The 14,269-nt window shown below is 43.0% G+C and overlaps 1 protein-coding gene across 1 annotated transcript in view; it reads left to right on the top strand.

The window, feature by feature from the left end:
* The window catches only part of LOC136871727 (uncharacterized), a 32,458-nt gene that overhangs the window by 5,665 nt on the left and 12,524 nt on the right, over nt 1–14,269 (top strand). The window contains exons 2-3 of the mRNA XM_067145267.2: nt 10,087–10,149; nt 10,232–10,534. Of these exons, the coding sequence (XP_067001368.2) occupies nt 10,087–10,149; nt 10,232–10,534 (366 nt within the window). The remainder of the gene's footprint in view (nt 1–10,086; nt 10,150–10,231; nt 10,535–14,269) is intronic.

Raw genomic sequence — 14,269 nt, 5'->3', positions numbered from 1 at the left:
TTTCGAATGTAACACCTGTAGCTCCTGCCGAAGGAGGAGAATTTGTTACGTCGGCTATGTTTGGCAACATGCTCCCGGATATGACTGAAGCTCTGGCGATGACTGAGGGTGACAAGGATATTAATGACATTGAATTGCCAGCTATTGATAGTGATGATCTATCCTTACAGGAAGATACTGAGTGTAGTGTGGAGGGATCCAAATACGTTGCGAGGGTCATCGCATAGCGCTGCCGAAAATTTGACAGATCCCTGGGCACGCCTACAGGAGAGTTATTGACACCGCCAGATGACCCAAGTCTGGGGTGGATACACGTGCTGTCTCGGGGAGGTTTGCTCGTCCCTTCCGATGATTTCATGGAAATGATCACTAAATTCGAACTGATATTTGCTGAAGTTCACGGACGAACAGATTTGAACAGGGAACCCGAAGTTGTGAACAATATGTTTGTAAAGCTGAAAAGCCGTTTTCCTGACGTCCATTCACAAGTCTTGAAATCATATGCTAAGATCCGAACCTTACTCCGTTTGCGATGGTTGGCCGCAAAACAGAATTCCAAAAAAATAGAGGCGAAAAGCGAGAATGTGGCATTTATCAACAAAATAAATGTTTTCAAGGTCAAGAAATGTTCGCGACCGTTGTATTTGTTATTTTAAACATGTGCACAGCGACGGGAACTTTGCCTTTTGCGCAGAACTCGGAAAAGAACTTATTTCATACTCTGTCTTAATTTCATCGACTACGATTCGAACTGTAGCCCTTTTGATGAAAATCGAGTAGGTAGTGAATAGACTGTACTAGACTATGATACTCTTCTTGACTTAAGTAGTGGTGACGGTCCCATACACCGGAACCATCCTCTAGCTGCGGTCTTACCAAAGACTTATTCACTATGTCCTTTACATCCTTACTACAACTCCTAAATACTCTGATAACCATGGATTTCCTGCACTAACTTCTAACTGAACATTAGTCATATTTGAAAAGATAACAGACGGATTTTCGCTACATCCCGTTGTTGGCGATCTCATTACTCTACTCCTGTTTCCTGTATTGTCCATCCACAGGCACCACAGCCTAAGTATCATCTAGTGTTCTCTTTACAAATTTGTTTAAGGTACCTTCCTGTCGTGCTGTTTCTGTCTTCTCCTTCTTACGCTTTGTCTTTGGAGAACCTGACAAGTATTTTCTATCCATTTTATGTTACGTTATGATAAACCACGGTCAGGAGCGTACCCAATGAGGGGGGGGGGGATTACTGGAGGTTAGACACTCCCCTCCCCCGCCTTGGCAACGATTCAAGATGTTGACTCTTTTGAACATTTAGATGCATAATTATAAAAACAACAGATTTCTTGAAGCTATTTTCAAAGAAGCCCCTAAAGTTCGATTTTAGATTGTAATATGATGAAGATGATGCTTGTTGTTTAAAGGGGCCTAACATCGAGGTCATCCGCCCCTAATGGTACGAAATGAAATAACAAAAAGTTCAAATTCATCCACTGACCAAAATAAAATAAGAAATGTCATGAAGAATGAATGGATGGACAATGGACATGAACCAAACCAAAAAAAAACAAAGAAAAAACAGTGAAGAATGAATGGATGGACATGAACCCAACAAAAAAGTGGATCAGGCTCAAAAAAAGATCGTAAATAAAGGTATTACTGACCAAGGGACCACTCATAAAGCACAATGATGCTTGATGCCTAAAGGGGGTGCAAAATCCATGTCTAAGGCCCCACAGAATGGTACATGTCGCGAGTAAAGTAGAACCATGGTGTTTGTCATGTTGGGGTACTAATCAAAAGTAGCGAAACTCACGGTGTTTCACACAAGACGGTACTACTCACAAGTATTGCACTTCGTACAGGTAACGCAGACCTATGGTGTTTCTCACACAGTGGCGCCATTCATAGCCATCGCAAACCGATGAGTTTCCTCACCTAGGTGTAGTAATCACGGGCGCCGGTATTCCCGTGGTGTCCCTCACATAATGGGTACTAATTACAGGCAACGCAGACCCACGGTGTCGTTCATATAGCGGTACAACTCACAGGCTACGCCCAGACCCGCGGTGTTGCTCAGATGGGTACGACGCACGGGTACTGGAAACCCCCAGGCCAGACTCTTTACTGCTACTAATCACAAACCTATTTCGTACCAATGTAGTGATACTACATAGTAGTGATACTATAGTGTTCCCCGCATGATGGTACGAATCAAGAGTAGTTTTATGGTTCTAATTCAATCATCCCTTGGTCGCCCCTTTGAGTCGCCTCTCACGACAGGCAGGGGATACCGTGGGTGTATTATTCGTCTACGTCCCCCACTCACAGGGGGTAAAGAGAGAGAGAAAAGAAGAAGAAAGAAGGGATCCGTCACTTCGAAAGATGATGTAACGGACGAAGAAAGGCAAGGGCCACGAAGGGCGTGAAAATGAAAGACTCCCTAGGCCTCGAATGCTCTAATACCGTCGAGGTCGGAAAAGAACAAGAGTTGACCAAGGGAGGTCGGACAGGATAGACGAAAGTGAGGAGCCTGGCACAAGTAAGTGGAAGCAATGCCAAGACACAGCTAAGGGCCCGTGGTCGCCAATCCACACTCCAAAGTTGAGAGCCCCTTGGGCCCCTTTTAGTCGCCTCTTACGACAAGCAGGGGATACCACGGGTGTATTCTACATGTGCGTCCCCCACCGACGGGGGGTTGTGTGTGGTCCGCGAGAGGTATTTTAATTCCCTCAAGTCCACCGTCAAGCCGGTTAGGACCCCCCTATCCGCCACCTGGGACGCGCCACGTGGGAGTATCACCTCTCCCCCCTGCTACACCAGCGTAAGTAGGTTCGTGAATATTGTAATATGAACATAACATTCGCCTTGATCATATTGTTCTCTATTTTAATGTAAGATTTTGTAATGTACTGCAATCTGAATATCAACAGTGTATCATTGTCCTTATAATGACACTCACGCATGCGCGCACCACACACGCACAAGCACCTTCATTTTGTTCTATCATCATTTTGTAAAACTATAACTCCCTGCCCTCCATTGGTCGATCCTGGCTACGCTACTGACCACGGGGCAAAGCATGAGCTTCCCCGACTAACGCATAATCAACAAACATGCTAACCACAAGGGAACAGGAACTACACGTACCAGAAATTCTTGATCGATACATAGGGACAACTGATCAAGAACTACAGAGGTGTGAAACTCCGTTCGAGATTTTAGTGATTGAGAAACACTGATAATTCAACTGGAAGATTAAGGAATTTCATAAGAAGACAGTTTCAGCAGGAAATTCACTTATAACTAACAACGCATTTGCAGGAGGGTGACGATGGGGACCCTAAAACTCGGGCACCCCCGTACCTGCGAGTTCTACGGGGTGCTTAAATCGGCTATGTATTGATCTGAATCTTTTCGTTTATGGATCCTTCAAATCCTTTTTCAACACTTTCCTTATAATGCTGTAGGTTTTTAAAACCACTGTCTCCTGGAGCTCAATGCAGAAGTCCTTGTTAAGCTTCAACTGGTGAACTGGAATAACAACAACCCTGTCCTGACGCCAAATCTTCCTTGTTACATTTGTAGACATTTTGTATGTTCGCAGGAGTTTCTAATGCAATGTCTCTCAGATATGTGACCTTTGATGCCTTGCCTATCAGTACAATATCATGTTGGTGATGATGATGATGATGAAGCTTGTTGTTTAAAGGGGTCTAACATCTAGGTCATCTGCCCTTAATGATACGAAACGTAATGACCATTTAGAAGTCCAAAATTCATCCACTGACCAGAATTCAAAACGTGATGATGAAAAATGAATGAATGAATATGAATTTAAAATTATCATTCGATCCAACCCACAATACTGAAAGTTAAAAATAATTCCAAAATCGATCCACTGACTAGGATTCAAAAAGTCGACGATGAACAATGATTATGAACTTAGAAGAATCAGTATATCCGACCCGCAATGCCCCACCTTCACAGACACTATCTTAAAACAATAGTATTACTGACCAAGGGACTGCTTCTAAAGCACAGCCCTGAATCGATGATACTTGTTGTCTAAAGGGGTCCAAAATCTAGGCCAACGGCCCCTGCACATGTGACGTCATGGTTGGCTTAGGTCGTGTCGGCCGTATTCATTGTGTTATTTTCTGGTGTATATTGAAGTTAGACGCCAAAAACATGTTTCTACTGCTGCAGTAAGTTGCATTAGAGTATTCAATACATAAATTAGATCGGTAGATATTCATATAATTCCTTAATCGTGCAGTTTTATAATCGTAATGTGTATGTAAACATTAAAACACCAGTGTTGCCAAACTAATTAATTGAAGTGACGGGGTATCCTCACTGTCACGTTCTTTTGTCAAGTCAAGTCGATATATCGAAAGAGTGTAGCGATGAGTACCTGCCTGGAATGTACAAAGGCCGTGCCTATGCAAGACGCAACAGCAAAGGTTCAGTGCAATGACTGTAGTAATTGGTTTCATAGCAAGTGTGTGAATCTTTAGGAAACGGATGTGGAGTATATGTTGTCACAAGGTAAAGTATGAAGGTTCAAACAGTGTTCTGACAAGAGGCGTGTGAGTTTACATAGTGGTGCCATGTGTGGGTGATATTTATAAACTACTGCTAACTATGCAAGAGAAGCTGGACAGTGTAAACAAGTCTACTACTGACATCGAGCGACAACTAGGCAATTCAATTAATGTTTGTCATGAGAGAATGGATGAAAACAGTAAACTTATTAGTAAACAACAGAAAATAATAGACAGGCAACAAACTATTATAGACAATTTGGTCACCGAAAATAAGCGACTGACGAACATGTTAAACAGTCTTGCTATGAGGTGTGATGACCTTGAGCAAACTTCAAGCTGAATCTTTAGGAAATATTTGGTGTTCCCGAGTCGCCTAATGAGGTTGTAGTGCAGACTGTCATCAATATAGGCAAGGCTTTACACTTAGACTTGAAGGAGGACGTGATTGACGATTGTCATCGATTGAAAAAGATCTCTAATCGTCCAACTTATGGAATTATAGTTAAATTTGTTAGAAGGACCCATAAAGAGCAATTACTCGCCAGGCGCAAGGTGAAGCGAACCCTGTCCACAATTCAGCTCGGCATGTCAACCCCTAACCCAATCTACTGTATATCAATCAATCAATCAATCAATCAATCAATCAATCGATTGCCCCACTTAGAAGAGTTTTATTTGCAAAGACGAAGCAGTTGCAACGTGAAAAGGACTATAAATACTTCTGGGTTGGTAGAAGTGGAACGATCATGATTAGGAAGGTAGACGGTAGTCCTATACATGTTATCAGTAATAACGAGGACCTGAGTAAGCTCTCATCTCCATGCATTTGCATGTACATTTATTTATGTTTTCTTTGAAATTGTTTAATTATTTGTGTGTAAATATTTACTTCTTTTTTCTAATATTTATAATCTTCTACTAATATCTGATGATGCCTGAGAATGAACTAACCTATTATTATAAAAACGTTTGCGGCATAGAAACAAAAACTGTCGTATTTCTTTAAAATCTTATATATAGTGATTATGATGTAATTGTACTGAAAGAGAGTTTTTGGATCAGGATATCATGGATAGTGATGATGATGATTGTTCTTTAAAGGGGCCTAACTTCGAGGTCATCGAGACCTCCACTCACCAGAATTCAAAGCGTGAGAACGAAGAATGAATGGATGGACATGAACTTACAACAATCAGTGGATGCGACCCGCAATGCTTTACATTCACACAAACTGACGTAAAAGAATACGATTACTGACCAAGGGACTGCTGCTAGAGCATAACAGTGAAACGATGATGCTTGCAGTCTAAAGGGGGTCCAATGATGATGATGATGCTTGTTGTTTAAAGGGGACTAACATCGAGGTCATCGGCCCCTAATGGTACGAAATGAAATAACCAAGAGTTCAAATTAATCCACTGAACAAAATAAAATAAGAATGTCATGAAGAATGAATGGATGGATATGAAACCTACAAAAACACAAAAAACAAATAAACAAACAAACAAACTCAAAAAACGGGCATAAATAATAGTATCACTGACCAAGGGACCACTTATAAAGCACAGTCCGGAATCGATTATGCTTGATGTCTAAAGGGGTCCAAAAACCAGGTCTACGGCCCCGCAGTATGGTACAAGTCGCGAGGACAGTAGAACCATGATATGTCTCGAGATGCGGTACTAATCAAAGGCAGCGTAAACTCACGGTGTGCCAAGCATTAAGGTACTACTCACAAGTATTGTACGTCGTAAAGGTAACGCAGACCTATGGCGTTCCTCACACAATGGCGCCACTCATAGCCAACGCAAACCGATGAGGTTCCTCACCTAGGTGTACTAAGCACGGGCGCCGGCATTCCCGTGGTGTTCCTCACATAGTGGGTACTAATCACTGGCAACGCAGACCTACGGTGTCGCTCGTACAGTGGTACAACTCACAGGCTACGCCCAGACGCGTGGTGTCGCGCACACGGGTACAACTCACAGGCAACGCCAAGACCTGTGGTGTTGCACACACGGGCACGACTCACGGGTACTGGAAACCCACACGGAACCCCCCTCGAGTGCTACGAATCACAAAAATATGGAGTACCTAACAGAGTGGTACTACTCGCAAGTAAAAGCGACCGATGGTGTTCCACGCGTGATGGTACTAATCAAAAGGAGTTTCATGGTTCTATTCCAAGCATCCCTTGGTCGCCCCTTTTAGTCGCCTCTCACGACAGGCAGGGGATACCGTGGGTGTATTATTCGTCTGCCTCCCCCACCCACAGGGGGTGTGTGTTTGGTCCGCGAGAGGTATTTTATTTCCCTCAAGTCCGCCGGCAAGCCGGTTAGGACCCCCTAAAGGGGGTCCAAAATCCAAGTTATCGGCCCATCATAACGGTACTTATCGCTAGGAAAGTAGAACCATGGTATTTGTCCTGTTGCGGTACTAATCAAAAGTAGCAGAGAGTCGCGGTATTCCACACATTATGGTACTACTCACAGGTTATGAAATTCGACAGACCTATGTTTTTCTCACATTGCGGCGCCATTTACAGGCAACGCAAACCTATGGTGTTCATCACATAAGAGTTCTAACCATAGGGACCTTCCTCTATCCCGTGGTGTTCCTCATATAGTGGGTACTAATCACAGGCAAGGCAGAATGATGGTAGCTATCATCCCATGGTCCTACTCATATGGTGGTACTAAGCACAGGTACTGAAAAAGCCGACCGCACGGTGATCCTGTTTGCTACTAATCACAAACCTATTTGGTACCTAATATAGTTGTACTACGCGCAAGTAAAAGAGACCCATGATGCTCTCCGCGTGGTGGTACTAATCACAAGTAGTTTCATGGTTCCAAGCCAATCATCCCTTGGTCGCCCCTTTTAGTCGCCTCTTACGACAGGCAGGGGATACCGCATGTGTATTCTTCGTCGGCGTCCCCCACCCACAGGGGGTTGTATGTTTGGTCCGCGAGAGGTATTTTATTTTCCTCAAGTCCGCCGGCAAACCGATTAGGACCCCCCTATCCGCCACCTGGCACGCGCCACATGGGAGTATCACCTCTCCCCCTGCTACGCCAGCGTAGCAGGTTCGTGGTCATGGATAGTGAGTTTTGCTATGATCGCTATGTAGTATTCAGAAATGACAGGGGCTTGTTTTTATCTGAGAAAACTACAGGAGGTGGAGTATTAGTAGCTGTAAGATGATGATGATGTTTGTTGTTTAAAGGGGCCTAACATCGAGGTCATCGGCGCCTAATGGTACGAAATGACAGGACAAAAATGTCAAATTCATCCACTGATCAAAACAAAATTAATGACATGAAGAATGAATAGATGGACATGAACCCCACAAAAAAAAAGGAGGAAACAAACAAACAAAATACAGTGATCAGACTAAAACAAAGGTCATACATAATTGATTACTGACCAAGAGACCACTCATAAAGCACAATGATGCTTGATGTCTAAAGGGGTGCAAAATCCATGTCTAAGGCCGCACAGAATGGTACATCTCGCGAGTAAAGTAGAACCATGGTACTTGTCATGTTGCGGTACTAATCAAATGTAGCGAAACTCACGGTGTTCCACACAAGACGGTACTACTCACAAGTATTGTACTTCGTACAGGTAACGCAGACCTATGGTGTTTCACACACAATGGCGCCACTCATAGCCAACGCAAACCAATGAGTTTCCTCACCTAGGTGTACTAGGCACGGATGCCGGTCCCACGGACTCCGTGGTGTTCCTCACATAGTGGATACTAATCAAAGGCAACGCAGACCCACGGTGTCGCTCATATAGTGGTACAACTCACAGGCTACGCCCAGACCCGCGGTGTTGCTCACATGGGTACGACGCACGGGTACTGGAAACCACCAGGCCAGGCTTTTTACTGCAACAAATCACAAACCTATTTCGTACCAATGTAGTGATACTACATAGTAGTGATACTATAGTGTTCCCCGCATGATGGTACGAATCAAGAGTAGTTTTATGGTTCTAATTCAATCATCCCTTGGTCGCCCCTTGTAGTCGCCTCTTACGACAGGCAGGGGATACCGCGGGTTTTTCTACATCTGCGTCCCCCACCCGCAGGGGGTAGTGTGTTTGGTCGGCGAGAGGTATTCTATTTCCCTCAAGTCCGCCGGCAAGCCGGTTAGGACCCCCCTATCTGCCACCTGGGGCGCGCCACGTGGGAGTATCACGGTGGAAGATAACTCCACGAACCAGATTCAAGTTCTTGTGCTCTTCCACTTTGATGGGAATATCGCCAAAGTGATCGCACTTGAGCAATAGATCAGCTTACATGGCAGAGCGCGTCTTTAACAACATACTACCGTTGGGCATTTTCCTCTGTTACTCTAGTTCACCGTAGACACCTGCTATGTGCCTGCTAAACAAAATAGGCTTTGCCAGCTTGAAGTCATTCCCATCAGTTTTGGTAGCAACCAGAAACCTAGGGAAGCTGGATCCCATTCCTTCACGCTTCGCTTGCTCACAGGGGGATGAACCGTTCAAGGAATCGAAAGGTAAAGACTTCGGTGGGAGACCACCCTGGGCAGGTCGAAGACGTTTCGAAGCCATGCCCGAAATCATCTTCTCCGAATGCCACCCACTCCGATCAGGGCTCTCTGTAGCCGAACCAAGCAGCCAAGGCAATACCCACCTGGTCGTATCCGGCACTGACCGGGGTCCGATGTTGGACATGCCCATTACAGGATGACTGAGGCAATGAGCACTAGGACTCCCTTCCTCCAATCACCCGCAACAGCACGCACCCATAGCGTGTGCGGAGCACTAAATATAGAGAAAAAAACAATAATAGCATGTCCTTCTGGCATTCGGCTGTTGGGGGACGTGTTTTGTCAGGCGGATACTACTGCAGGGTTACGAGACGCTCCTACCCGCCGATCCCTGTGTGGTCACTACGCGCACTTTCGGGCGTAATCGCACACGTAAGATGCCCATCTCCGAGCAGCACGCACATCAAGAATTTTAAATCGATCTACAACTAACCCTCAAAAAAACAAAAAAATAATGTGGGGACCATGTCACATGACCCTTTTAGTAGCCTTCTACGACAGGCGGGGATTACCTGAGAATGTATTCAGCCCCTCCCATCCACAGGAGATTGAACACATGATATCACGTTGCAATACATGTCCAAGACAAGGTCGCCCCTTACAGTTGCCTCTTACGACAGGCAGGGAATACCCTGGGTGTATTCTTCGTCTGCATCCTCCACCCACAAGGAGTACAAAACTTGCTTTGTCTCCCTAGTCTATTTCGTAACAATTACATCAATTATGAGCTGCTGCTTACATCCTTGAGCGCTCTTGGGGCATTCTTTTCCTTTCTCAGCAAGGATGTTGTCTTCTGTCAGGTGACGTAGGATCTTCTTTGTGAGGACGAAATTATTATTATTATTATTATTATTATTATTATTATTATTATTATTATTATTATTATTATTATTATTCCTCTTGTCTCAGATGCGTAAGTACTAGTTCTTTTCCTATTGCAGGATTCCTATGGTACCTTCTGGAATCATGGGCTTAAGAAGAAGGGCGGAGGTTTCAAGTACATGGTAAGTCTCAACTTTATTGCCGTATTTGTATGAGTTTTTTCGAGGGCAGATGCGAACTAATGCATGTCTTATTTTCTTTCAGTATTCGTCTCCACAACTGTATGGATACAAACCTCTGTTAAAACCTGGCCTCCTATCCAAACCCTTTCCTCCTCCTCTGAAGAAACCATTGTATCATCCCCTATTGAAACATCTTAAACATCCGCTGTTCAAACACCATCATCCCCTATCAAAACTCCATCATCCCCTGAAGAAATTCCATCAACCCCTAAAGAAATTCCACCACCACCTTTCGAAACCATTCTACCATCCACTTCACTCACATCTGAAACCCAAACCCAAACCCAAACCCCTCTTGGGCGCGCACAGCTATGGAATTTGCCCGGTAAGTAAATTTTCTTACGGACTCAATCAGCCATGCAAGCAAATCTGGAGACACAGCATTCCTACTAAAGAAACAATTATATGAAAAAGTATATCTTTCTGCTTAAGGTGTTTTTAATTGCACTCTTCCACTTCGAAAAGTTTGTCAATTTGAATGTGCTAACGTTAAGAATTTTATAAAATACGTAAAAGAGTCACAGTTAGTGCATAAAAAATTATACACTGAGTGGCCAAAGGTCATGGGAAGTCACCGAATGTCATGTTAATTGTTACGGGGTTGCCCGTGGAGCAGAAAGAGGTTAAAGAAGGTGCCGGGTTGAATGGGTCTAACTAAAAATATCAAAATTAATTTTTAAACATAAACTGAAGGTTATATTTTTAGAACTTCAAACTTAACAATTTTTCATAACAATGAAACATCAGATACAATAACAATCTTGAAACAAGTCTAGGAAAATACAAGATTAGTGAACTTTATAGATCTTGGCCATCACGCCCCTCGCTTTACACTTCCTGAGCTCCTAGCTCACATTTACAAAAGAGCCCAATTTTTTTCAAGGGCAGAAATCCCCTAATTCAAAGAGCACTTGCTCCCAAAATTACAACATCTAGCCTTCAAGAGGGATTCGGTACTCTTACAACATTTTGGAAAAGAGCTAACAGGCTCTCAGTTTCTCAAGCCTACCCAAGGCAACATCAACTTACAATCTCTGGCCTCTCAAGGCACACTTACTAATTGAAAAAAAAAAGTTTTCTACAGAGGTATCTAGTACCCAACCTACAAGGCCTTCGCGAAAAGAACAGGTTAAATGAACGGCCCGAACATAAACAGAATGGAGGCGTACACTGCACTCCCAGATAATGAAAATTTAAAACCTACAGGGCTCTCGGCCTATGAAAAAGGGGCTAATCCCAAGCTACTTGAGGTGGCGCGAATGGAAATAACTGTAATAAATTGCAAAAAGGTTGCTAATCACCTCAAAACAAGATGAAGGGGAGCTCGAGAGGGTAACTCACTCTCTATCCCCGATTTACAATTAAATATTTTATGAAATGTTTACAATAGCCGAAAGAAAAGTTACATTTTAGAAAAGTATGGTTACAAAATTAAAGAGTCGGACCTTTCCCTCGGATTCAACTGCGGATGTAGCAAGAAAGAATGAAGTTATGTGGTTATTACCTTATAGATGTTCTACTGCCGACGAAAGAGGCCGCACGCCTCCTGCTAAACACACACTCTCAGAACGACAACGATCAACTGGCCAAGAAACGTGAAAAGCCGCAGTTTATAAACCCTCAGGGAAGGTTCGAGATCGTTTAAGACAAAACCAGCCACACCCTCTCAATTTAATTGGTTAATCTCAAAGTTACACTCAGAATCGAACAAGAAGACTGTGATAGGTTGAAAATTAATTTCAGAAATTTTTCATTGACCAGTCTCAAAACTGGCGGAAAGAAAAAGGAAATATTGCCAACCCAAAAATAAATGAACATCAATCAGTTACAAAACCCCAGATATACAAAACTTCTTTAAATTATAACTTCTTACACTTCGCACCAGGGTGCATGATCATAGTTTTTTGGTAGTGTCATCTATGGAAGAATGTCCAAACTTCTTGATGAATGGCAAACAAAACAACGAAAATTCACTCAGTTTAGGAAATTTTACAACTAAACAATTACTTAATTATTCAGTGGTGACATCTTCTGATTAAAGGTCTAAGTTCCTGTTGAAGCAGTTTCCACTTTTGTTCGATAGAGGAGTTCATTAAGGCGCTTATTTTGAATGCGCGGCGTTGAGGTATACCTTCCGGTATATTAATAATAAGTTGGTCCTTGGCAAGCCCTCAAAACGGCACCAATACGCCTAAGCATCGACTCTACAAGGAGTTGGAATCGTTCTGGAGGGATCTGGACCAACGTATTGAACCTATAATTCTACGGTGAGGAAAATATTTTTTTCTCCAATATTTATTTGGTATTAAGAAAGTACTTTTATGTTTGAAGGCAGCCATGTTGCGCTCCTAAGAGCCCCGATGTCGCGTGGGAAGGTTCTCACTCACGGCAAGCTCGTGAATTGCCGGGACACCTCGGTGGGACTCGAGTGCCCGACAATTCTTTAAATTCATGGAATTCTGCACAACGAGGGATTTTGACAATACAGTAAAGAAAGAAATAAATAAGCAAAATTATTAGTACACCCTACGTGAAGACAGAGCCCCCAGGGAAAAACTTAAATGCAGTTAAGCCTAAGTACATGTTAGCGTGAGATCAGCGAACCAGCTACACGTGCCAAGGTCAGGGGAGGAAGAAAACGCGCGAAACGCACGGGCAGAAATAATTTATTTCCCCGGTTGTGAGTGTAGAAAAATTAAAAGTTTAACATCTAACATAAGTGCAAGCCTGTCCGGAGTTCTGGGACAAGTCTCATAAAAATCGGTCTATTAGACGCAAAATTGGCAGATTTCACAATCAAGCCTCATAGAGGGGATAGCGTCCCTCCTGAGATTATAAAAGAAACCCCCCACCGTAGATTTTTCAGTGTCGATCTGGAACTTGAAGCCGCGGGAGCTTGTGCCCGTCGTCATTGGAAATTCGCGCCAGATTGACCGACAAATAATTAAATACATGTCCGTGGCTAAGGTCCATATACTTGGTTAAGAAGAGAAAGTGATTGGAAAAGTTCTGAACGTTTGCCGACGAACTAGGAAGGTGTAGGCTGGTTGAAATATACACAGCAGGTTTTATTTATATCATCTCATGTCCACTTGAAAGTGAAGAGGGTCTGGGGGAAGCTATTCAGAGTAGTTCTGCTCCCTTTATCTGCTGAACACCTGTTTCATTGAAGTAACGGAGAGAAACCACTCTGGGAACGCATCAGACAGTTGTAGTCGACTGCAGAACGAGGGAAGTTCGTGGTGCAAATTACAGAGAAAGTGCCTGAGTTATATGGTAATTTTAATATCGTGTGTGTGAAGGGTAGTGTTTGTATGAGTGAGATTTTGGAAATGAAAATGTTATCTGTGAAAATGAGCGGCTAAGCCCGAGGTCAGCTGGTGATGATGTAACCAGAATGCCGGGAATGTCTCCATTGTGCAGGTCTGTCTATTATATATTATGTTGTAGTTAGTTAGTTATTGTTCTGTCCCAACAAATTTTTCAAGATGATTGTCGGGTTGCTATTCGTAATTATCAGGCGAAAGGTGTTGTAATTTTTGGTCAGCGTGTGAAAATTTCAGTGTGTAACTTTTATGTCAAGAACGGTAAAATGCGACGCTTAAAATTTTGTGTTGAATGTTCGATGAGATATCATCCAAAGCGTGGATTTTTGGAACGTTATAAGTGTAAATTAGTCGTGGCGAATATCTTAATCTCAGATGTCAGTTGAATTCAGAAATGTTGGTCAATAATAATAATAATAATAATAATAATAATAATGTCTACCGCGGGATAAGGAAATTTTTCTATGTTAAAGTGCCTTTAACCAGTATATTTTTACAAGGATCGCAGGCATATTTAGATGATTTCGGTGAAATTTGTTAGTCACAGTCATTAATGGGAAGGAAATTTTGAGACATCGTGTATATCAATGATACGAAAAGTCGCTGGGTGCTCTTGGACTCTCGAGGTTCGAAAGTCGTAATAATAGTAAAGTAAGAGATGTGTTTAATAATGGTTGTCGTTTCCACCAGGGGATCGAAGTATGAAAAAGGGTCTTGAAGGAAAAGGGATTGAG

This window comes from Anabrus simplex, chromosome 4, assembly GCF_040414725.1.
Source record: "Anabrus simplex isolate iqAnaSimp1 chromosome 4, ASM4041472v1, whole genome shotgun sequence".
In the NCBI taxonomy this organism is placed as follows: domain Eukaryota; kingdom Metazoa; phylum Arthropoda; class Insecta; order Orthoptera; family Tettigoniidae; genus Anabrus; species Anabrus simplex.
Note: the sequence above shows the minus strand (reverse complement) of the source record. Positions and strands in the feature narration are given on the sequence as shown.